Here is a 24,133-nt window from a genome sequence, read left to right on the forward strand (position 1 = left end):
AGATGACTGTATACATGAAGGAAAAAGCTAGAGTTCTAGGGAATAGCTCGGTCACGTAAGCGAGAGAACTGAGTCTGGTCCCAGCACTCATGTAAAAGCTGGGCGTGACGATGCACACTTGCAGTACCAGTGCTAGGGGGGAGGAGCCAGATGACCCCTGGGCCCAGTGACTAGCAAGTTTAGCCTAAACAGAGAGCCCCAAGTCCTGGTGAGACACTGACCAGAATCAAGATAGACCACTCCTAAGGAGTGATAGCTGAGGTTGATCTCTGGGTTCTACAGTCATGCACACATGTGCATGTGCACGCACACACACACACACACACACACACATACACACACACATATCACACACACACACACACACACACCATACCACACATAAACACACATATCACACACACACACACACACCATAACACACATAAACACACATATCACACACACACGGCCGGGGAAGAGCACAAGCAGTGTCAGTAGTAGAACATTGCAAGGATTGTCAACACTGTCTCTGACTTCCTTTTTGGAAACTGTCTTCGATTGTATGATATGAATTTATTGCAAGTTCAAGGGCAATAACCAGACAGACTGTGTGTGGTGTGAGGGTAATACGAGTGTGTATACGTGGTGTGTGAGTGTGATATGTACGTGGTTTATGTGTGGGTGGCTAGTGTTGAACCTCACATGTTAATAAACCAGTTCTCCACCGCTGTGCTACAAAGATAGCCCTCTTCAGGGATCCATAGGAAGGCCAGAGGCCCAAGCCACAGCAGGCAAAGCCCAGAAAACACAGGGCTCTATTGAGAAAGGAATTCTCATTCTGAGCAGAGGATTCTGGGAGGGGCAGTGAGCCCACCTCATCCTGGGGGTGTGAACTGCACTCAAGCACCTAAGCCTGGGAGGCTGAGACGGCTGGTCAGCTCATGGGGCACCACCAGCCAGCTTCCCAGCACAGGTTTGTTTGCATGGCACTGATCGGTGTTTGTTAAACAGGTATTCTGCCATCAATGAAATCAACAAAACACAGGGAACAGAGGACTTCGTCTTCGTTTATTTTGTCACAAAACTGTCTCGAATGGGAAGTGGTACACCATACGTGGGGTTCCATGGAGGTAGGGCCACAACACTGAAGAATGGGTTTTTTTCCCCCCCTTTTTTTTATTTTTTTTTATTTATTCATTTATTATATATAAGTACACTGTATTTGTCTTCAGATACACCAGAAGAGGGCGTCAGATCTCTTTACAGATGGTTGTGAGCCACCATGTGGTTGCTGGGAATTGAACTCATGACCTCTGGAAGAGCAGTCCGGTGCTCTTAACCACTGAGCCATCTCTCCAGCCCAAGAATGGTTTTTTTTTAAGCATCATTTGAGGTGTTTCTTATGTGATCCCGTGTCTGAAGTTAGAATTGAATCCCAACAATACTGAGTGGCAATTTGGTTTCTTACCCAGTCGCAGTTACCTGGGTATGGAGGTTGCACACATTAATAATTCCAGATTTCTGGAGGCTAAGGCAGGAGGGCTGCAGGTTCAAAGCCAGCCTGGTTACACAGAAAGACTTCTATCAAAAGCACAAAAGCAGACAAGCTTTGGGCACACTGCAGTGGCATCAGCAGTCCCTTGTCTACCTTAGGTGGGCACGGCCTCTGACTCCCACCCGACATGATGTAGGGATTCTGAGGTCTTCACACCCCTCTCTCCAGCACCAACTCCCCAGCTTCACTTTCCTTTCCCTTTGGTTTTGTGCACTGACATTTTGTGGGAGAAATGTTCATATCACTGCCCAGCTCTCTCCTGCTGTGAGGCATGTGTGTTTTGGAAGTCAAGAGATACCAGCGCCTCTGTGCCTTTACTAATTATGATGTGGTGGCTACAATGAGATGTGAGTGGGGAGCCTAGAGTCACCGTGGACACTCTTAAAGAGATTATTTTAGGTCTTAATAGTACCTAGGTCGATCTTGCTGACAGATCTTGTGTTTTTGCACATGTCCTAGACTTTGGGGTACTGATCACTCCCTTAGCAGTGGTGCAATTAAAAATCCGGGTTAGGGGGCTGGAGAGATAGCACAGAGACTAAGAGCTCTGGCTGCTGGCCTAGAGGACCTGGGTTCCATTCCTAGCTTCCATGTGGTAGACCATTATCATCTATGTCTGCAGTTCTAGGGGGTCTGATGCCTTCTTCTGACCTTCAAGAACACACGTGGTGAGCACATACACACATAGTCAAATACTCAAGTACATAGAAATTAACCTTTAAAAAACAAATCTGGGTTAGCCCAGCTAGATGGCTGAGCAGGTAAAGGTGCTTGCTTTGGAATCTGACCATCTGAGCTTGATGAGTGCCCCAGGCTCTTAAGGAGAGAACCAATGATCACAGGTTATCTTCTGAATCCACGAAAGTGCTTTATGGCACATGTGTGCACACATACAAATACATACACATACATACACACAATAATAATGAATATAAATAAGTTAATGTAAAAAGCCAGGTTGAAGGTATATTTTGTTTATAAATGAGAAGGAACCAGCTAAGTTATAGAAGACTCCAGAGACTTTGTTCTTCGCAGGGCTATGGAGGTCTGTACATATTGATGACCTCCGCAGATCGACAGTCATGGCCTCAGATGTCACCAAACTGCAGAATGTCACCATCAGCCAGCTGTTTGAGCCAGTGGACAAACCTGAGCGTGAGTACAAGACAGTCATCTGGGGAATGGTGTATGTGTCAAGAGGGAAATGCCAGCTGTGGTGCTGGATGCAGAGCCACTGTGCTGTTCCAGCCCCTGGCCCTCAGCAGAGATCACAGCAATGCTGGAGCCAAGAGGAAGGCCACCTGAGTGTGCCCCAGGGTGCCAGGCTACACCATGATCCCTTGGCCAGCCTTTAGAGCCCAGGCTAGGGAGTGCCTGAGCCTGGAGTTGGAGCTGATATACCAGGCACATGTTCACTTTTCTAGAGCCATCACTGCAGACAGGGACAAGGAAGGCTGGCAAGTCCCAACCTGGGTATAAACCTAGGCAGTCTGGTCCTGCAGCTGTCTTGAACACGTTTGCCTTGCCTTTTGTCTAGCAGAGGATGACCCAGAGGAGGAGATGGAGACAGAGTCCAGCAAGTCGGGGGAAGTGGCAGAGGAACAAATGGAAGTGGAAGAAGAAGGTTCGGAGGAGATGAAGAGGGCCTGTGACCTGAGAGGCTGTGATGTGAGTCCTGCTTCTGCCATTTGCTAAGGGAGACGCTTGAGCTGCATGTTTGACCTCTCACCTGTATTTGTGTTTGGGGGAAGGGGACAGTGGGGTTAGTCTGAGACCTTTCCTCCTTCCACAATGCACATGTAAGGGATCATCTCCTCTAAGCTGTGCTCAAGCCAGTCATCAGGAGGTGTGGCTGGTAGGGTTCAGTGTAAGTTTTGCCAACTTTAACCACCACCTGGGGCCACATGATTGCTAACACATAACCACCATCTTGCGTGGGTGGCCTTTGTCCAGACTACAGTAGGCACAGTAGAAGTCTTGTTCTTCCTCGGTGTTCACAGGTCCTGGACACCACCAGACTGGTGCGGAGCTGCGTGCAGGGCGCCGTGGGGATGCTCAGAGACCAGAGTGAGAGCTGTGCACGCAACATGAGGAGAGTCACCATTCTTCTTGACCTCTTAAATGAAGAGAGCACACTCAATGGTGAGCACTGTGCTCCAGGTGCTGAGTCATATACCTAAGGGGACAGGGTGCCCTTCCAGGCTTCTTGGGCTTGGCAGAAGCATGGATAAAGTTGGAATCTATGGTTATCTGTCAGGTTCTCTTATAGAACTTGCATTGGCTGAGGGTAAACAGTTTTCCTCTTGGGTGAGGTGTGTCAAGAACTATGAAGAACTGATGGGCCCTACCACCGAGTGTGCATGAGTAGGACAAAACAGGTCCTGTCTTCACAGCTTCTTTTTTGCGGGAATCTAAGATGCGCCTCCATGTTCTTCTAAACAAGCAAGAAGAGAACCAGGTCCGAAGTCTAAAGGAATGGGTCACCAGGGAGGCTGCCAATCAGGATGCCCTGCAGGAGGCAGGCACCTTCAGGTACAAGGGTAAAAGGAGCAAAAAGTATGGAGGCCTTTGCACAGTGCCTGTGGTGTGCTCCTGCTGGTGTGACTCTCGGTGAGGTGCTCCTGCTGGTGTGACTCTCGGTGAGGTGCTCCTGCTGGTGTGACTCTCGGTGATGTGCTCCTGCTGGTGTGACTCTCGGTGAGGTGCTCCTGCTGGTGTGACTCTCGGTGAGGTGCTCCTGCTGGTGTGACTCTCGGTGAGGTGCTCCTGCTGGTGTGACTCTCGGTGAGGTGCTCCTGCTGGTGTGACTCTCGGTGATGTGCTCCTGCTGGTGTGACTCTCGGTGATGTGCTCCTGCTGGTGTGACTCTCGGTGAGGTGCTCCTGCTGGTGTGACTCTCGGTGAGGTGCTCCTGCTGGTGTGACTCTCGGTGATGTGCTCCTGCTGGTGTGACTCTCGGTGAGGTGCTCCTGCTGGTGTGACTCTCGGTGAGGTGCTCCTGCTGGTGTGACTCTCGGTGAGGTGCTCCTGCTGGTGTGACTCTCGGTGAGGTGCTCCTGCTGGTGTGACTCTCGGTGATGTGCTCCTGCTGGTGTGACTCTCGGTGAGGTGCTCCTGCTGGTGTGACTCTCGGTGAGGTGCTCCTGCTGGTGTGACTCTCGGTGAGGTGCTCCTGCTGGTGTGACTCTCGGTGAGGTGCTCCTGCTGCTCCTGCTGGTGTGACTCTCGGTGATGTGCTCCTGCTGGTGTGACTCTCGGTGATGTGCTCCTGCTGGTGTGACTCTCGGTGAGGTGCTCCTGCTGGTGTGACTCTCGGTGAGGTGCTCCTGCTGGTGTGACTCTCGGTGAGGTGCTCCTGCTGGTGTGACTCTCGGTGAGGTGCTCCTGCTGGTGTGACTCTCGGTGATGTGCTCCTGCTGGTGTGACTCTCGGTGAGGTGCTCCTGCTGGTGTGACTCTCGGTGATGTGCTCCTGCTGGTGTGACTCTCGGTGATGTGCTCCTGCTGGTGTGACTCTCAGTGAGGTGCTCCTGCTGGTGTGACTCTCGGTGAGGTGCTCCTGCTGGTGGGACTCTCGGTTAGGTGCTCCTGCTGGTGGGACTCTTATATCAAGGATAAGTGCCCAGGTGTTTCTTCCTATATCCCTGAGCAAATCTGAGATGTAACCTGCCCTCCTGAGGGTCTTAAATGAACCTGGATCATTGTTATATGGGGCATTGCTGGTCTTTTATTTAAACCTTTTTTATAATAAAAAATATTCAGGGAAACCCCCAGATCATCTATTCCTGGGGGATGTGAGTGTTTGCCAATATGTCATAAGCCATAGAAAGTGATGCTTTCAGAGGCTGTGACCATGCGCTGACAATGGCACCTATTGGTTGAGGTGACACTATTTGCAGCATTAGGAGCTGGGAGAGTACTTTATTGTCTATAAAACTGACCATTTCGTCTGGTCTTGTGAGGAGCTTTGAAGAGCCTCTGTTGGAGGGCTGAGTACCACAGGTCTCTGGAGGACCTCAGGCTGTGGTGCTGGCTCCTCCCTGTAGGGCTTTTCTGTTTCAGTTATCTCCTCATTCCTCTTTCTTATCTTTCCCTGAAGGTACCTGTAAGGCCTGCTATCAAACCCAGTTGCATTTCTGCTTCCTGTGGCTGCTCGTCTTCTAGCTCACATGTTTAAAATCCGTCTACGCCATCTCCCTTTTCTCCACCCCTTTGATGTGGAATGCGGTCTTTGGGGTTCATCGCCACAGCTTTGCAACAGCTGGCTCTCACTCTGGTCACTAGCATGTCTTGGGAACAGCTTACAACTGCCCCCATTTTTTTTTTTTTTTGGATCTTTTTTTCGGAGCTGGGGACCGAACCCAGGGCCTTGCACTTCCTAGGCAAGCGCTCTACCACTGAGCTAAATCCCCAACCCCCAACTGCCCCCATTTTAACACGGAAATGCGTCCTCTGGATGGCAGGCCTTGACGCCCGCTTGTCTGTCTTGAGTGCTGGTTGGTTTTGAGTTTCTTTGTTTATCTAAGCCTGCAGTCCATTGGCAGGGAGGTTCTTCCAGCCTCGGCTCAGCTGTTTGCTTTGCCTCACATCTTTGTTCTTGTCTCTTCTTGTCACTGTTTTGGGTATGCTTGTTAAGCCAAGGAATGGCTTTGCCCACCAAGGCGTCTGTTTTCTCCCTTAGTACATACATCTCTTCAATTCAAATTCTCTATATTAAATGCTAACACTAGAAACCAATCTCCAAGATTACTTAATAATTCTTTTATTTTATTATGATTTTATGATCAATTAGTTATTCAGTATATGTGTGTATCTCCTTGGCATGGGGCGGGAGGTTGAGCTCAGGCCCTGGATTTTGTAAGCTGCTGCTCTCCCACTGCCTCCCATCCAGCTCTAAGCACGTCAGCAGGAAATGCAGGTTAATTCACACAGTGACCGTGGCAATCTCGAGCACACGCGTGCAGAGCACAGGTGCCTCAGAATTACATCCCAAGAGGCGCTCGCTGCCCAACTGCCCTGACCTGGAGAAAGCCAACTTTGAGTTTTCGTTTTGTTGCTAGCTGCAGGAAGTCTCTTTCTCAGTGAATCTGGGCACTGTTTTCATTGTCAGTGGAAATGGATGACTGCTTCTGGAAACTATAAAACCAAGCCGGTGCCTTCACTTGCTGCCGCCTGTTTCGTCACAGCCATGAGACTAGGTCCCCCATCTCTGCCTCTAAGCTTCTGTGCTCCTGTTTGAAGCCCTCTTTCCCCACCACCCCTTCTCCTGTTTTTACTAGAAGAGCTTGATTTTATCTTTGAGTGTTTTGCATGCGTGTGTACCTGCGCACCCCCTGCAGATCCCCTAGAACTGGGGTTACAGGTGGTTGTGAGGTGCCATGTGTGTGCTAAGACTCAAACCAGGACCTTGGGAAGAGCAGCTCATGCTGTTAGCCACTGAGCCATCTTTCCAGTTGCTTTCCCCATTCTTGAGAATGTTGGAAAGCTCTTGCTCTGGCTTTCATGTGGGAACCTCAGGAAGGTAATATGGAGGCAGCCATGCATGTCATGGTTACCCTGACCACAGGGGGTTCCCTCTGTCCCTGTTACAGGCACACCCTTTGGAAGCGGGTCCAAGATGTGGTCACCCCCATCCTGGCAAGCATGATATCTCACATCGACAGAGATGGCAACCTGGAGCTTCTGGCCCGGCCAGGTTCACCGGCCTGGGCTCAAGATCTTTGGATGTTTATTTACAGTGATATTAAGTTCCTGAACATCCCTCTTGCGCTGAATAACACAAGGTAAGTGACTGCCTTGCTTTTATGAAGGGACGGTCACAGCAAAGCAGCTCTCCAAGTGACTGCTAGGCAGGTACTGTCCTAGGGTGCCAGGTGCAGCTTGGAGGGTCATAGGAGTAGACAGTACTCATCAAACCCCTGAGAGGTCTTTAGTCCCTCTCTGCTGTCCCATCTGCCTGCTTTGAGAGCACATGTGATGGTTCAGGACACCAGGGTCTGTCGTGCCAAGATGCTGAGCTTGGCAGGGCCTGTGCTTCGCCTGCCTTCCCTTTTTAGTCTCCATCCAGGGCCTGACCCTGTGGGGCTCCAGGATGTAGGTTACCAAGAAGTACATAGATCTAGAGAAGTGTATAGGTGCAACATGTGTGGGTCCCCATAGAGCCCAGAAGAGGGGTCGGTTCTAGAACTAGAGTTTCAAGCAGTCATGAGCCACCCAATGTGGGTACCAGCAATAGAACTCCAGTCATCTGAAACAGCATCTACTGAACCATCTCCCCAGCTCTGGGAATGGGACTCAATGGCTGACGGAAGCACTTATTTAAGTATAGTGTGCAGTGGATGTCCACAGGACAGGCTTTAAGCTCATGGTCAGACTCCCCCGCACAGCGGCAGTCAGAGAGTCGGACGGGCAGAAAGAACACAGAAGGGCTGGCTCTGCCACTGAAAGCTGGGTACCTTCCTTGTCTCCTGCTTCTACTTTTTCTTTTGTCTGTAAATAGGGGGTTTCCTTGAGTTCCTTTATAGCAGAACCGCTGACCTAGAACCCCCCCACCTCCCCCACTATCCACATGACCTACAATACCATGTCTTTGATTTATTTAATTTTATTTTTTAAAATTTATTAATTTTATGTGCATATGCTTGTAAGTGTTCATGCCTGTGGAGACCAAGGGCAGCACCGACTTTCTTCCTTCATCACCCTCCACCTTTCCTTAAAGGAGAGAGTGTGTGTCTGTGTGTGTGTGTGTGTCTGTGTGTGTGTGTGTGTGTGTGTGTGACTGTGTGTGTGTCTGCGTGTGTCTATGTGTCTGTCTGTGTGTGTGTCTGTGTGTGTGTGACTGTGTGTGTGTGTCTGTGTCTGTGTGTGTCTGTGTGTGTGTGTGTGTGTGTGTGTGTGTGTGTGTGTGTGTGTACATACTTGTCACAAAGGCAAGAACAACCGTTGGAGCTGGGCTCGATGTGGCTATGAGCCATCTGATGTGAGTACTAGGAAGTGAACTCAGGTTTCTGATGGAGTAGTATGTGCTCTGACCTGCTGAACCATCTCTCCCACCTCACACCTTATGTTCTGAGACCGATTCTCTCATCTGAAGCTTACCCAGTGGCTGGGCAGCCAAGACTAGGGATTTTCCCTCATCTCCGTCGTCCCAGCACTGAGATTTCAAGTGTGTGCAACTGCACCTTCTCTTCCAAATGGGGATGCTAGGAATCTAAACTCAGGTCCTCGCGCTTGCACAGTGTGACTTGACTGAACCATCCGCCATCCCCCACTGTCTCTATCCTTGTTCCTTGCTGTACTGAAATGCTGCCTAGCGTGTCACCCACATAGGCAAGAGCTCCGGTGCAGAGCCGTCCCCCAGCACCAGCCTCTCTCAGGGCTGAAGGGCTGGTCTCAGTTGTGCACAGCAGCCAGAGTCAAGCTCCACTCACCAGCCTCGTTCTCATTTGCCTTGCTGCAGGTCCAACAGTGAGATGCCCTTCATCCTGGTGCAGAGCCACATGAACCTGCTCAAGGATGCCTGCAATGCTGTCCCCTTCAGCTGGAGAATCAGGGACTACCTGGAGGAGCTCTGGGTGCAGGCTCAGTATATCACAGACACAGAGGGTGAGGCTCCCCCATGGCCACCTCAAGACTGCAATGGATTAACCTGTTGAAGGCAGGACAGTTGTGGAGGTTTTCGTTTTAATACTCTGGGTATGGAGTAGTCTCCAGTTTATCATTCCTCCATTTTAAAATTTCTGTTAAAGGACTGACAATGTGGCTCAGTGAGTAAAGACACCTATTGTCAAGCCTGACAACCTAAGTCCAATCCTTAGGACCTCCGTGGTAGGAGAGAACTGATTGCCCAAGTTGTCCCCTGTCATGTGCTGAGTCACATGAGTAGATGTGTAAAATGGTTTTGGTGTGTGTGTTTTACAAACAATAACCAATTCTCTTACCTCCCTACCAGCCCTTCTCCCAATTTACAGCCCAGCCCCTTCAAAGCTTTCTCCCAACCGTTCCTCCCTTGGCCCCCTCAACAGTCTGCCTAACACCCCCTTCTCCCAGTGTTCCCAATACCAGCAGCTCCAAACTACAACCATGGTACCCTACCTGCTCAGCTCTGCCTCTCCTGGCTCATCTGTCTTCTGCACCAACTGCCTTCTCCTCTCACTCTGCTGGCCCCTTGTCCCTTTTCTCTGCCTCAGCTGGCTTTTCAAAGCCTATCCTGTTCCTCAAAATCCAAGGGGCAACCAACACTTGACAGTCTTAGGATCAAACAGTTCTAATAGCTAAGAATTCTTAAAGGGCCATTTGACCAGCAACTAGAGGTGCTTTAAAGGACCAATGCTCAAAATAAATCATACTACATGTATGTGTATGCCCAAATACATATAACCATAAATTAAAATTTTGTTGAAGGAGCAAGTCTCCATCAAGGGTATAAGTCTGTAGGTGACAAGGATAGCCTTCAAAGTGACTGTTAGTCACTGTTTGGGGGCATGACAAAATAGGTCATGTTACATCACAGAGAGTTTGCTCCCTGATGTAGGAAGGTTATTCTCATCTGAGGCTCCTAAATAACACAGGTGGCAGCCGTGGGAGATGTCCCTATTGTGGAACCTCAGCAGGACATGGTGGCAACCAGAGCAAAGTATCCTCCTCCATGTGGACCCACAGGTCCTCCTAGTCACAAAGTACCCTGCTGTCACATGAGAGATTTGGCCATTGTCTGTCTAGAAAAAAATGGCAGCCAAACATCTTCTGGTGAAAAGTTGTTTTCTGCAACAAGTACCCCCTCAGGACTCACCAGAGGCTGGTGCAGCCACTCCGTGCTGACCTTGGTTTCCAGGTCTGCGACTGCTGTCTCTCCTGAGGAAGCACCTCCCTGTCCCGTGACTACAGTCCATCTGCCCCTGCTTGTCTAGGGCAACAAGTGACCAGAGCTGTGGGCAGGCAGGACTCTAGTTGCTGTGGCCTCTGACTCCAGCTCAAGGAGCAGCCCACCTTCCTACTCACTCTGTGCATGCAGCACAGATGTGGCTCCCAGGCCTCTTCTTCCCTCGGGGCTAGCCTGGCTGCTTGTGACCTAACGTCAACATTGGTTCTGCCTTTGTTTTCCCTACCATCTGGCCAGTGGCGAGCACCATGTTTTCCCTGGGCTCCAGTTCAGCAGAGCCACCACCCCTCCAGCCTGGGTATAATGGCTCCTTTTGGGGGCAGTAACTATCTTCCATAGACGTGGTTTCTTGCTCATGCCTCTTTGTCTTCCTCTCTGTAGGATTATCAAAAAAGTTTGTGGAAATCTTCCAGAAAACTCCCTTGGGCCTGTATCTTGCTCAGTTCCCCACGGCACAGCAGCAGGAACTCCTGCAGAGCTACTTGAAGGACTTCCTGCTCTTGACCATGAAAGTGTCTTCACGGGAGGAGTTAATGGTAGGTGTGGAGTCAGGGTTAAGAGTGGAGCTTCTATAATATGGGCCAGAGTACATCCTCAGATTAGACACAGAGCCCCATGGAACACTCAGGACCAGGCCCTCAACCTCCACTCTGTGCCTTCTAGAACCAAACCTGTGTCATTTGGAGCTCTTAAGATCTCCCCATAGCTGCCAGCATGTGGCATACATCTGTAATCCCAGCTCTTGGGAGGTAGAAGCAAGAGGAACAGAAGTTCAAGTCCATAGTAAGTTGAGGACCAGCCTGGGCTACGTGACATTGATAATGATAATGAAGGTCACTGGACTCCCTAAACCTTCATACTTCACCGCACAGGTACACATCTGAGGGCATACTACAACTAAGGTCACAAGGTAATGTAGTCTACCTGGGAATCACTGAGAATTTAGCCTTGTTTGATTTGTGAAACTTATAAGCCACCCGGGGATAGAAACAATCTTAGATGCCTAGCTAAATGGCATCGTTGTCAGTCCTGCTGCTAAGGTAGAGATGACTCTGGGGTCGAGAGTGCTCACTGTTCCTCCAGGGTGTCTAAGTTTGGTTCCCAACACTCACATCAGGCAGCCTGTACCCCTTCCTTCAGGGGATGCAAAAGCTTCCTCTGGCCTTGCCCCTTTGGATACCTGTACATATGTGCATGTGCACGCGTGCACACACACACACACACACGCAAATAAAAAAATCTTAAAGTAATAAAGAAAAAACTGACCTTAAAAAGAGATCAGAGTCGGGGCTGGGGATTTAGCTCAGTGGTAGAGCGCTTACCTAGGAAGCGCAAGGCCCTGGGTTCGATCCCCAGCTCCGAAAAAAAGAACCAAAAAAAAAAAAAAAAAAGAGATCAGAGTCAAAGTTGTGAAGGCAGAGGCAAAGACAGATCACTGGGTGACGACCCCTCAGACAACAGTGACCGGAGCCTGTCAACAGCGTCTTCACTGCGAGCAGTGTTTGAAATGTGGGCAGATGCGAGGAGGCTCTTGTCAGCTTGGTTTCTAAGAAAATGGAATTAGAAACAACTTAATTTTGGAAAAAAGAATAGGAGAGGGAGAGCTAAATATGGTGTTATACCCCTATAATCCTAGGGTCCAAAAGACCAAGTAAGAATTGTAAGTTTGGGGTTGGGGATTTATTTTAGCTCAGTGGTAGAGCGCTTGCCTAACAAGCGCAAGGCCCTGGGTTCGGTCCCCAGCTCCGAAAAAAAGAAAAAAGAAAAAAAAAAGAAAAAAAAAAAAAAAAAGAATTGTAAGTTCAAGGCCAGTCTGGGCCACATAGGAAAACCCAGTACTAAATGTGGTGACACATGACTTCAAGTCCAGTACTGGGGTGGGGCAGAGGCAGGTCAATCTCTCTATGAGTTTGAGGCCAGTCTGATCCACACACTAAGTTTCAGGGCAGAGCTGCAGAGAAAATCTGTGCGCGTGCACGCGAGCGCGCGCTCACACACACACACACACACACACACAAACATTTTTCCCTCAAATCCATGAGAAGAAAGGAGGGACAGATTGCTTGCCAACCATTAAAACAATGTTATCTGGGTTGACTAGTGTGGGAGGGGTGTTTAAAATGTAACACCAAGTAAAAACTTGGGGAACAGAATGACCTCAGGTTCTTAGTTAAGGTCTCTATTGCTGCAGTGAAGCACCATGACCAACACCAAGTAGGGAGGAGAGGATTTAATTGGCTTACACTTTCATCTCATTATTCACCACTGAAGGAAATCAGGATAGGAACTCAGACAGTGCACGTTCCTGGAGGCAGGAGCTGATGCAGAAACCATGGAGAGGTGCCACTTACTGGCTTGCTCTGCCTGCTATCATATAGATAGCGCAAGGACCACCAGCCCAGGGTGACAGCCCATAGTGGGTCGGGCCCTCTCCAAGCAAACATCCTATAGCTGGATCTTAGGCAGGCATTTTCTCAATGGTGGTTCCCTCCTTTCAGATGACTCCAGCTCGATCAGGTTGACACAAGATTAGACAACACATCAGTTTAGGGTGTCGGTGGGGAAAGTGCCCATAAGGTTCCACCAAAAAACAGCCAGGGGATCTTAGGCCTGATTTTCCAATTTTCTTCTGTACGCCTTTGAATATTTATTTATGCCTTTCCGCAAGAAATCATATCTTTACCATGTACAATTATGTGCTGAAATTCTTTTGTCTCCAGTTTCTGCAGATGGCCCTGAGGTCCTGCCTCAGTGAGCTCCAAGTGGCTTCAGGAACACCTGAAGAGGGACTCTCCTTGCCCTGGGTGCACCTTGCCTATCAGCACTTCAGGACCCGGCTCCAGAACTTCTCCAGAATTCTGACCATCCACCCCCAGGTTCTGAGCAGCCTCAGTCAAGCAGCAGAGAAGCACAACTTGGCTGGGTGTGAAATGGTATGTGTTCCCTTGGGGAAGGCCACCTGCGCTGCCCTCGGTGGGAGCTTCAGATTCCATCCTGAGGGCAGAGGAACTACAGAGGAACTACATGTCCTATATAGATGTTTTATGGGCACGTCTGCAGTGGAGTGGAGGAGTAGGCTTCAAGCCTGGACCCGAGAATGCACTGGGACTCAGGATGCAGGGTGTCTCGGGGGAGGTGGTAGAGAAGAGAGTCCTGCTGCATCCATCACGTGCCAGTTCTTCTTGTTGCAGACACTCGATGCATTTGCAGCAATGGCCTGTGCTGAAATACTGAAGGGAGACATCCTGAAGCCAAGCCCCAGGGTTTGGTTACAGCTCGTAAAGAATCTGTCCATGCCCCTGGAGCTTGTCTGTTCAGAAGGGTACTTACAAGACAGTGGGAGCATGACCAGAGCTATCATCCAGGAGGTCAGGTAAGCAGCAGGAGCCTGCCTCTCTGCACTTTGCCTGTGCTCGCCACTGGAACCTGCCAGACCTTACAGTATAACTGAGGAAGGTGGGCAGGCCTTTCTGGGACAAGAGTTACATTAATTAACCTCATGCACCTGATTAATGGTGGACCCTCTTTCGAGTGCTGGTTATCTCCTTTGGTTCTAAAGACCCAGGAAGATGGCCCTGGAAGTGGTAGGAAGTGAGCATGCTATTACAATGTAGGCAAAGTAGAAGGGGCCCCAGGGGCAGGCTGTCAAGGTCAGAAGACAGTCAGTCCCTGTGCTGCTCTTGCAGGACCAATGTGCACTGAAGCACTGCACTTGAGACAGGTCTTACGTGTAGAAGAGTGAGGAGCTTGTCTGCAGCCCAGTGCTGTGCATACAGGGAAAGCGCCCTCCACTGGGCCCAGTCTCAAGTTGTTGCTCAGCTCCTGCTCTCTTCACCCATATCTCGGGCTCCTCTGTCAGAACTCATCGGGTAGCACCCCTCTCTTGACAGAGCCCTGTGGAACCGCATCTTCTCCATTGCCCTCTTTGTGGAGCACGTTCTTCTGGGCACTGAGAGCCAGATTCCTGAGCTGAGTCCACTGGTAACCAAGTATGTCTCCTTACTAGACAAAGTAAGTACTGGGCTGAGGTAAAAGCCTGCCTGTCTCTGGGGAGTGTGCAGACCCGAAACCCTGTCTGTTTCCTCCGGTTGGTGGATTATTGCTTACTGCAAAGGGCAGCGATGGCGTGACAGACCACCACATCGTTGATGGTGGCTATTTGACCATCTCCTCAGATGGCTAAGCCAGGGTTACTACGGAGCATTCAGTTGCAGGAACAGAGATGCAGTTATCCAGCCTGTGACCTCTTTGGGAGGAATAAAGAAATTAGCACCCTTAGCCTCTAGAGTGACCATAAAATGACCCAGTGGCTCAGCTTGGGGAGAAAATGCATGCCATCACCATGGTCATAGCAACAGCCATGAGGAAGGGCAAGGGAGCAAACAGGAAACCACTTATGCTCTGCCCCTCCAAACCTTTGATAAAGTGAGTGGCATTACAGGACACGTTTCTGCAGAAAACGCTACCACCTTTAAGCATACTGGTGATGGCAGCAGCCACCACCACTCAGTGCAACACAAGCTCCACATTCCTTCTCCCTACACCGTCCTCATCCCTTGGGAACTTCCATGAGTGAAGTCAGTTGGGATGGCCGTTGGCATCAGAGAAATACAACTCCAGGGTCCATGCAGCTGTTAAAAATGCTGGTGGGTGCTGTGGCAGGTTGACAGGGAAGCCAAGTTCCAAGGAACACAGTGATGGGCTTGAGCCACACAGAAGCTCATTTCTCCATTCTGTAACAGAATGGGCCTTGGCAGCCTCAAACTGCCTCCCAGGAGCCAAGTGTGCAGGGCTCTTTGGTCTTGCTCCTTTGTCATCTTTGACACCTCGCGCCCGGTAATCTTAGGAAGCCCTTTTCTGGTACCACAGCCCAGGAGTTAGTTATTGCGTGTATCGTCTTCAGTCTCATCTTTGCTGTGAGGCTGGTTCCCACTCCCTGGCTGGAAGGTCAGAAGGAATTTGTGGGGAGAAAAAGGGCCTCAGGTCTCATCTCCCACTAAGGTGGGGAGGAGGGCTGTGTTGTGTATTTGCAAAAGCCTGCTCTCATCATTGAGCTGATCCTGACTGGGGTCAACAGTCATGAGGCCCCCAGCATCCTCCAGCAAACACTTAAAAGATTCAGAAAATAGACAACACATACTTAAAAGGTTTTTTTCCAGTTAGGTTGATATCTTGAGTTTACAAAGAAAAATAAGATATTGTAATTCAAATTTTTCCAATTGTTTTATTCTATTCCATTAATTTATTTATTCATTGCAGCTACTTAAAATGTTTGTTTTAAAAGAACATTTAAGTGTAGGAACTTTCTTCTTGGTTTTTGTTAGCTGTTGTTTGTTCTTTTTTTGAGATAAGGTCTCGCTCTGTAGCTCTGGCTGTCCTAGTACTTGCACGGGTGTTTTGTCTACTTGTATGCCTGGCATCCAGGGAGGCCAGAGAATCAGATCCCCTGTGAGCTGCCATGTGGGTGCTGGGAATCAAACCAGGATCCTCTGGAAGAGCAGCCAGTGTTCTTAACTGCTCCAGCCCTGGAAGTGCGGGAACTTCCTAAAGCACCCACAAGCCTTGCGCTTCTCTTTGTGGTCAGGGCTGCAGGTCAGCAGTGGGTGCTGGGTCACTCTCCGACACCTGACCTCGGACCCTTACTACTCACCACTGCTCTCCTCCCTCAGTGTCTTGAAGAGGATTCTAACCTCAAGACCTACAGGCCATTTGCGGCTGTAATGACCACACTCTGTAACTGCAAGGACAAAGCCAGCAAGAAGTTCTGCAGGTGAGATGTGCAGACTTTGAGATACCTGGATTTGGGGTGGAAGGAACACCTTCGTGGAGCCAGCATTTCTGCTCTGGAATTGATTGCTTTCTTGGGTTCTAGGTTTGGTATCCAGCCCTGTTCAATCTGCCAGGGAGATGCACAGGACCCTGTATGTCTGCCCTGTGATCATGTGTATTGTCTACCTTGCATTCAAACCTGGCTCGCCCCAGGACAAATGATATGCCCCTACTGCAAAACTGAGTTGCCAGACAAGTTCTCGCCAACTGTTTCCCAGAACCACAGGTAAAACACCCTTTCTCTTAAGAAAGCTTCCTCTTTTTTCCAACACAGTCTTTGAAGATGCCAGCTCTTTGGTCAGCGTTCCTTGGGTGTAAGGACTGGTTTTAGAGAACTTCCACAAGCAATCCCAGAAGCAAGGTTTCCTGGACATCTGCCCCATAATCCCTTTCCCAAATAAGGCAGGCACCAATATGGAAACAGCAAAGTCCTTGGGAGAAAACCAAACACATAGGTGCAGCTTGGCCTCTTTTAGTTGGGAGGGCTGGAGTGGTGCTGGAGGTGGAACTGAGACTCAGCCCTGCCATTCACCCAACCCCTGCCCATCATGGCCTCCTTTGTATGTATATGTGTGTGTTCATGTGGGTGTATGTTCATGTGTATGTAAAAGAGTGTGTGTGTGTGTGTGTGTGTGTGTGTGTGTGTGTGTATCTTCCTTCATCACTCTACCTCATATTTTGGGACAGGGACCTCAGTAACACCTGCAGCTCACCTCTGCCTGGCTGACCAGCCAGTGAGGTCTGGGAATCCTCCTCATCTCCCCCACACACCCTCATGCTAGATACAGGTTCAAGGGCAGTACTGATGGGACCATATCCCCATCTCCTCATCTGTGTGAACACAGCCTTAGTCTCTGCCTGAGGAGGAAGGTGCATCTGGTCCACCTTTCAGGAGATGGAGGAGCTGAGCCTCAGCAGCCCTGACTCTGCCCCATTTTATTTTCCGTGCTCTAGGACAGCCAACGGTCCAGACAATGCTAGTGTCCTAGAAGCAGTCCTGGCCCTGTTGTAGTCTGAAGAGCAGTTCTGATCATTGTTAAGTTCATCTCATTTGTTTATTCAAAATCAAAATGGAAAAAACAGAACACAGCCTAGTTTTAATCCTAGCAATTAGAAGGCTAGTGTAGAATTGTGGAGTCCAAGGTCAAACAAACCTTAGTATTTAAACCAAAATACTACCCCATCCCTCTGCCTGGAATTACTTACTGGGAAACACATTCTACAGTTTTTTTTGTCACAAGTCCCCCCTCCCTCCTAAGGAAAGCCATTGAGAAGCACGCCCAGTTCCGGCATATGTGCAACAGCTTCTTTGTGGACCTGGTCTCTACCATGTGCTTCAAGGATAACATTCCCCCTCAGAAGAGTGTGATTGACACCCTGCTGTCCTTACTCTTCGTACAAAAGGAGCTGCTGAGAGATGCTTCCCAAAGTGAGTTCCCTTCTCCCCATGAAGGTGTAAACCAGAGTCTGTGCTCAGCTTCGTCCCATGATATGAACTATAGTCCCCTTCTCTCTCTGGCTGCAGGACACCGTGAACACACAAAGTCTCTGTCTCCATTTGATGATGTTGTTGACAAGACTCCTGTCATCCGCTCTGTGGTGTTAAAACTGCTTCTTAAGTACAGGTCTGTAGTGAGAATTTTGGTTTCTTGAAAAATACAGAAGTAGTATGGAAATATGTTTTCATTTTAATCCCAGGTGTGGGATGTGAGGCTGCTTCACACTCTCTGCAGCAGCTGACCTTGATTTGCCTCATGCTTAGCAGGGGCAGGTTTTTCCAGTTGCAGATAGTTTCTGCGATTGTCTGACATTTGGAATTCTGGGGGCTTTTCAGGAGGTAGTTAAATGCTTGGGCCCTGAGAGTTGGGCTGTGGGTTGGTGGGTTTGATGTGTAGTCTTGCTCAAAGAAACAACAAGAAATTAGGTATTCTGACAGCAAAGATCAAACTTGTCCCAAAAAACTCAATGCTCCTAATCACCAGGAAGTATTTTAATGATAACGCTGTCCCCTGCACCCTCTATGAGCTGGGAGTTCATCTGTGGTCTGGAGAAGCTTTCTATTTAAGCAAACCCAGTTTACTTGAGGCTTGTGTGCTTATAGTTTTGCCCCATGGGCCTGTAAGTGTGGCCCAGCCCTGGTGGCTTGTGGGTCTGTGTTTCTCTGAAGATGGGCTGTGTCTGTCGGGTCAGAGGAGTAGAATGCACCCTGTCCTCTGGGGCAGATGTGCTGAGCCAGAGCTGCAGCTCTCCAAGTGTCCATGTGGTTCTGAACCCCAAACTCTCCCCAGAGTCCTATCAAGGCACCCTCAGCCTTTGGTATCTGCAGTGGCATTCCTTCCGGTGCCTGCTGGTGAGTGCCAGCTCGTCACACAGAACTGGGCCTGCTGGCACTTTCCTAACAACAGTGATCCTGGCACAGCTAAGCACTACAGTAGTTGCTACCAATGATACAGTTTAAATAGTTAAGTGAGAGTTTGAATTTTAGACCACAAGTTGATCCCACTTTGTAAGACAAATTTTTTTTTTTTTTGGAGGAGATCCATGGTGATATTAATGATTCTATCTGGGGTATTTTCCCCCAGTGTATTCTACAATTTAAATGTATCAATAGTGCAACAAATTTCCAAATGACCAATCGTGTGTCAAACATTCGGGTGCTGGGGATGCAGACTGGTAGAGTACTTGCCTGACACATACAAGGCCCTGGGTTAGACCTAGCACTGGGTCTCTTTCCACAGCTTCCATGAAGTAAAGGGTTACATCCAGAACTACCTGAGCCAGTTAGAGAACAAAGCCTTCCTAACAGAAGACAAAACAGAGCTGTACCTGCTCTTTATCAACTGCCTGGAGGTATGATGTCGTTCTGCATTTCTTTTGGGAACTGAACCATGTGGTTCATACAGTGAAAGCATTTCTGAAAAACTACAGGATGCCACTGTAGTACAATAAAGAGATACTCTGTTCTGTGGGGGGGGGGGGGGGGGGGGACAAAACAGAAGAGTTCCAGAGCCACCCTCTGCAGTTGGTATACAGTCATGTTGTCTGATGGTGTTTCAGTACTGCCTGTCCCTTGGGGGCCACTGTGAAGTGATAGCGCTTAGTGATGTCCAGGCTATCACTGTTCTGTAAGTGAGTGACGTTTGCACAGTGGAGTTCCCCACTGACGCATTGCTTAGGCGGCCTAGAGCATGGCACAGGCTTGGCAGTGGTTATCCCCAGCTCATCACTCAGGACACTTCATATCATCCTTACATTAATTACACATTTCCCTTGTAAATTTGTCTGTGAAAATCTTCTTGCCCTTGAATAGAAAGGGATGCTACTTTTCTATGATTCCAAAAAAAAAACCAAAACAAAAAACCCTCACTGAAGCTTTATTTCCCATGACCCTTTGCAGGCATGCTGTGGCAATTTTCAGAGGCAGGGGCTTGCTGGTGTGAACTAATGCCCTAGTCTCTATGCCCTCATTCCTCAGGACTCAGTATATCAGAAGACAAGTGCTGGCTGCAGAAATCATGAACGGGTTCTCAGAGAGGAAGGCCATTTCCTTAGGACATATTCCCCAGGACTGCGAGGCTCAGAGCCTGTCCGCACTGCTTCAGTGGAGTACCTGCAGGAAATGGCCAGAGTCCGCCTGTGCCTTGACTTGGCTGCTGACTTCCTCTCAGAGCTTCAGGAAGGCTCAGGCAAGTCTCCTCTGTGGCAATCTTATAATTCAGAAGTCTGAGAACTACAGGAACCCAATCTTAGGACAAGGCTGTCCTCATCCACACCCTTTCCCCTGTAGTCTGTCATGATGGGATTACAGAGAACAGGCTTAAGTCCTCTAGCCAGCTCTGTCTTCACAGCAGAAGTTTGTCACTGTACCTCACCTGCTCTCTCTAAACTCACAGAACTGGCTGAAGATAAGCGGTGCTTCCTGAAGCATGTTGAGCAGTTCTGCACACGTGTCAACAATGATTGGCACAGGGTGTACCTGGTGAGGAAACTCTCAAGTCAGCGTGGGATGGAATTCGTGCAGAGCTTCTCCAGGCAGGGCCATCCATACCAATGGGTGTTTCCCAGGGAAGTCCTTGCACAGCAGGTGAGGAGCAGGGTCTTGGCCATGAAGGGCATGCTTCTTACAGTCTGTTTGCAGCATCCTGCAGCTAGACTTGGGGCAGAGGCTGCCCACCTGTGTTTGCCCTGATCCATACGGGAAATGGTGGGCCTTTGTATCTGCTTCAGCATGAGTGTGTGTGCGTGTGTGTGTGTGCGTGTGTGTGTGTGTGTGTGTGTGTGTTGTGAGGTTGTGTGTATTCATTTGCAGTTATTTAGGTTTGATTTCTTAGTGGATACAGCTAAGGTAAATGAATGTTTCTGCCTTACAGCGACTGTGTCCTTCTACCTCTGGCAGGCAGAAGAGACTAGAAAACAGAGATCAGAGCAATGACTGGAAGAAGTGTGGCTTTTAAGGCCTCACTGTAGCACCTTTCCTGGTACTCAGAACTCATTCCTTCCTGTCCTAGGATCACCAAATGGCACTAAAACTCCTTGTTTTTCTTTCTTCATTATCATCATAATCACCACTGAGACTTGGGGGTGACAAATTTTATGTCACCTGGACTCCATAGAGTGCTATGAGTGGAGAAAACAACAAGTAGCTACAAATCAGTCCAGGCCCTTTCCAGGCTTCCAGTCCACAGAAGAGTTAGATAACTCCCAATGATGACCCTAGTGGTCCCTGTCTTGGAGGTCATTCCAAGTCTTGGAGGACAATCTGATACCTTTGTCTAGAGTTCTTTTCAATGTATCTATTCTTTATTCCCACTGTGATTAACCCCTATACTACTGGAATTGCAGAAGGACCACCTAAGTCAGCTGGACCGATACCTAGTCCATGGTGATGAATACAAGGCTGTTCGTGATGCAATGGCCAAAGCTGTGCTCGACTGCAAGACCCTAGACGTTGGGAATGCTCTGTCGGTAAGATGGGTCTGGGCTTCTCTCTGATACCAGGAGGCACTGCCTGGAGGTTTGCATCTTCCCTTACATACATCAAATGACAGAGTGAGAACGGAGTTGCCCCCTAGAGTGACACTATTAGAAATTCGACATTCATGACCTCCTGCCTTCACAGGAAACTGGTGGCTGGAACTCGTGCTAACATTTGAGTTAGCCAGTGTCTGTAACTGAGCCCCTGATGAGAAGCTGCTCCAACCTCACTCAGACCTGAAGAAGGCTAGCACACTGCACAAATTCCTTTGTATAGTTATAGCTAACTCAAGCTCCTGAGTGATAATGATGTCAAGGTTTTAGAAGTCCGACCTTGGAACTACTAAGATTCTCTCCTCATCTGAACCCTGCTCACCCTACCATTGTTCCGGGAAGGAGGAAATAGGAACTCTGTCTGCTTCTAAAATGTTTCTGATGGTAGGGAAGTAGTCAGCAAGAGGACAGCTGCTGTCTGGCAATGAAGCACAGATTCCCAGAGTGCGCCCCCCCCCCCCCCCCAGTAATGTAGTTCAGTGTAAGGGCCTGACAAGTGCCACACATCCTTTAAATCTTACTTGATGTCTTTGCCTCTGCAGACCTGCAGAAGCCCCAAAGACCAGCAGACAGCCTACTTATTGTTGGCCTTGTACACAGAAGTGACTGCTTTGTACCGTTCCCGCAATGGCAGCCTCCATCCAGACTCAAAGGTGAGCAGCCCTACACAGCAGGGCTGTGTCCACAGTCTCATCTCATCACTGTCACAAACACACATTATGCTGGTAATTCTACCTTACTAGAGGGAACATCTATCTGAACTACTAAAGCACAACAGTAAAATTCTACTGCATTTTGCTTTTTCTTCAGTGCTTGATATAGTGGTCTATATGCTGGGTAGCTAGTGCCCACCACAGAGCATCTGTTTTTCTGTTTTTGTGGGTTTTTTTTTTTTCAGACAAGGTTTTGCTGTGCACGTGTAGCTCAGACTGGCCTTAAACTCATGATCCTTGTCCCTCTGCCTCTCGGGGCCTGGGATTACAGGTGTGCATTACCACACCCATGTACAATGTTGGGTTTGGGGACTGGTATTTTCTTTTTCAGGGTGTCATGTAGTCTGGACTAGTCTTTAACTTGAACTCTTGAGTCTCCTATCTCTAACCCAAGTGTTCAGTCCAGCCCTACAATGTGGTTTTGAAGCATGTTAATGTTAAAACATTTTTTCTCATCAGCAATTGGAGGCTATGAACAAATTCATTAATGAAAGCAAGATCCTCTCTGCTCCTAAGATCAACCGCTTTGCAAAATCGCTAGTGGCTAATACTCTGCCCCTGCTGCAGACCAGGTCTGCTAACGGCAGCCTGCGAGTAACAGTGACTGAAATGGCCATCCATGTGGCAACCATACTCCTCTGTGGACAAGACAAAGTCTTGGAACCCCTGAGGAACTTGGCCTTCTATCCCTTCAAAATGGTGGTAAGATCACTTCTGTTTTCCCTCCATATCTTCAGAGCTTTGTCCCCATGGAAGACAAACTTGCTGACTTTCGAACTGTTAAATCCATCTGCCCACAGTGGTGGTGAAAACTTGGCCTGCCTCCCACAGACTCCTAAGCACTGTGTTAGTCAGGCTTCTCTAGAAGAACAGAACCAATGGCATGAATACATATTGAAAGGAGAATTGTATTTGTCAGATAGCTGTGTGTGATACAGTCTGGGTAGCCCTACAATGGCTGTCTCATTCTGGAGAAGCTGAGAACCCCATAGCTGCTCAGCCCCCTAGAGGGTTCCAGGAGACACTCTCATGTCAGGGAAGGATGGCAGCAGTAGCAGCCGGAAGATGAACTCAGTACTAAAGTACAATCCACAGATGAGCTTGCCAGTAGGATGAGAAGGCAAAGGAGCCTCTCCTGGGACCTCCTTAGATATGGAAAGTAGGGTGGGTCTTCTCACTTCAAATAACCTGACTAAGGAACTCCCTCACAGGTATGCCCAGCAGTTTATCTCTTAGCCGATTCCAGATACAATCAGATTAACAGAGAGATTAACCATCATGGGCATCCCTGGCAAATAATAAAGTCAGCGCCCTCTTGCTTTGCTCTGACTGTACGGATGTGCACTCACTTCTTGTGACCTGTTCTGCTTCTGGGCTTTCAGAATGCTTTTCTTCCAACTATGCCTGAAGACCTGCTGGTTCATGCCAAGTTTTGGGAGGGCCTGACAAATGTCCGCTGGTACAGTAAGTGAGACTAACACAGACCTTGGGTTGTGCTTGGGGCCCACAGTCAGCCTTTGGTGGCTTACAGACCCATGCTCTGCTGAGACTGAGAGTCTCTTACGTCTAAGTCCAGAGAGAGCCCTTTGCAGTGCACTTGTGTGCTCTGGACATTGCATCTGAGAAAAGAGGGGACTTGGAACCACACTGAAGGTCAGACAACAAGACAAGTGCAGAACTGGAAGGCAAAATCATGTAGCCCAAGGCTTTGTGTGAATTTTGCTGTTGCTTTGAATAAATAATACTTTAGCAATAATAAATCCAAAGAAAAAATAGGTGGAAAATACTATTTACCATGCTGTGGCATTCACTGTGAACTGGTGATCGTCTTTGCTTATTAAAATTAGGTTCAGACATTTCCCCTGGGCATATTTGTCTTCCACACTAAGCATGTATCACATACTTCCTCACAATTTTCCAGATAGTTCAAATTTCTAGGGAGATGCTGAGGCTGTGTCATACTTGGTCAAGATCAGAGAGGGCAGAGTGTAGGCCCCAGTGGGTTATCTGGACCCTAACTAGCCAATGTGTGTCCTGTTCTTTTAACAGCTTGTCCCAACGGCCATCCATGCTCTGTAGGAGAGGTGAGTTTTGGTGTTTGGGATGTTTGGTTAGGTGTTCCCCTAGTGCCGAGAAGAGGTTGGCG

At 48.9% G+C, this 24,133-nt stretch overlaps 1 protein-coding gene across 7 annotated transcripts in view; it reads left to right on the forward strand.

Moving 5' to 3' along the window:
* The window catches only part of Rnf213 (ring finger protein 213), a 99,276-nt gene that overhangs the window by 58,224 nt on the left and 16,919 nt on the right, over window positions 1-24,133 (forward strand). For 3 of the 7 annotated variants that reach the window (XM_039087541.2, XM_039087543.2, XM_063269247.1), the window contains 23 exons: window positions 994-1,112; window positions 2,573-2,692; window positions 3,075-3,205; window positions 3,538-3,679; window positions 3,931-4,069; window positions 7,128-7,319; window positions 8,996-9,141; window positions 10,799-10,953; window positions 13,138-13,350; window positions 13,609-13,790; window positions 14,308-14,428; window positions 16,087-16,187; window positions 16,290-16,472; window positions 17,506-17,675; window positions 17,772-17,871; window positions 18,985-19,096; window positions 19,722-19,932; window positions 20,140-20,330; window positions 21,089-21,211; window positions 21,817-21,927; window positions 22,447-22,689; window positions 23,370-23,451; window positions 24,037-24,071. In XM_039087541.2, the coding sequence (XP_038943469.1) occupies window positions 994-1,112; window positions 2,573-2,692; window positions 3,075-3,205; window positions 3,538-3,679; window positions 3,931-4,069; window positions 7,128-7,319; window positions 8,996-9,141; window positions 10,799-10,953; window positions 13,138-13,350; window positions 13,609-13,790; window positions 14,308-14,428; window positions 16,087-16,187; window positions 16,290-16,472; window positions 17,506-17,675; window positions 17,772-17,871; window positions 18,985-19,096; window positions 19,722-19,932; window positions 20,140-20,330; window positions 21,089-21,211; window positions 21,817-21,927; window positions 22,447-22,689; window positions 23,370-23,451; window positions 24,037-24,071 (3,322 nt within the window). Of the gene's footprint in view, window positions 1-993; window positions 1,113-2,572; window positions 2,693-3,074; window positions 3,206-3,537; window positions 3,680-3,930; window positions 4,070-7,127; window positions 7,320-8,995; window positions 9,142-10,798; window positions 10,954-13,137; window positions 13,351-13,608; window positions 13,791-14,307; window positions 14,429-16,086; window positions 16,188-16,289; window positions 16,473-17,505; window positions 17,676-17,771; window positions 17,872-18,984; window positions 19,097-19,721; window positions 19,933-20,139; window positions 20,331-21,088; window positions 21,212-21,816; window positions 21,928-22,446; window positions 22,690-23,369; window positions 23,452-24,036; window positions 24,072-24,133 lie in introns of those variants that run through there. The other 4 variants (XM_039087542.2, NM_001427681.1, XR_005490584.2 and 1 more) reach the window with 3 other exon arrangements.

Source organism: Rattus norvegicus, chromosome 10 (assembly GCF_036323735.1).
Source record: "Rattus norvegicus strain BN/NHsdMcwi chromosome 10, GRCr8, whole genome shotgun sequence".
Classification (NCBI taxonomy): domain Eukaryota; kingdom Metazoa; phylum Chordata; class Mammalia; order Rodentia; family Muridae; genus Rattus; species Rattus norvegicus.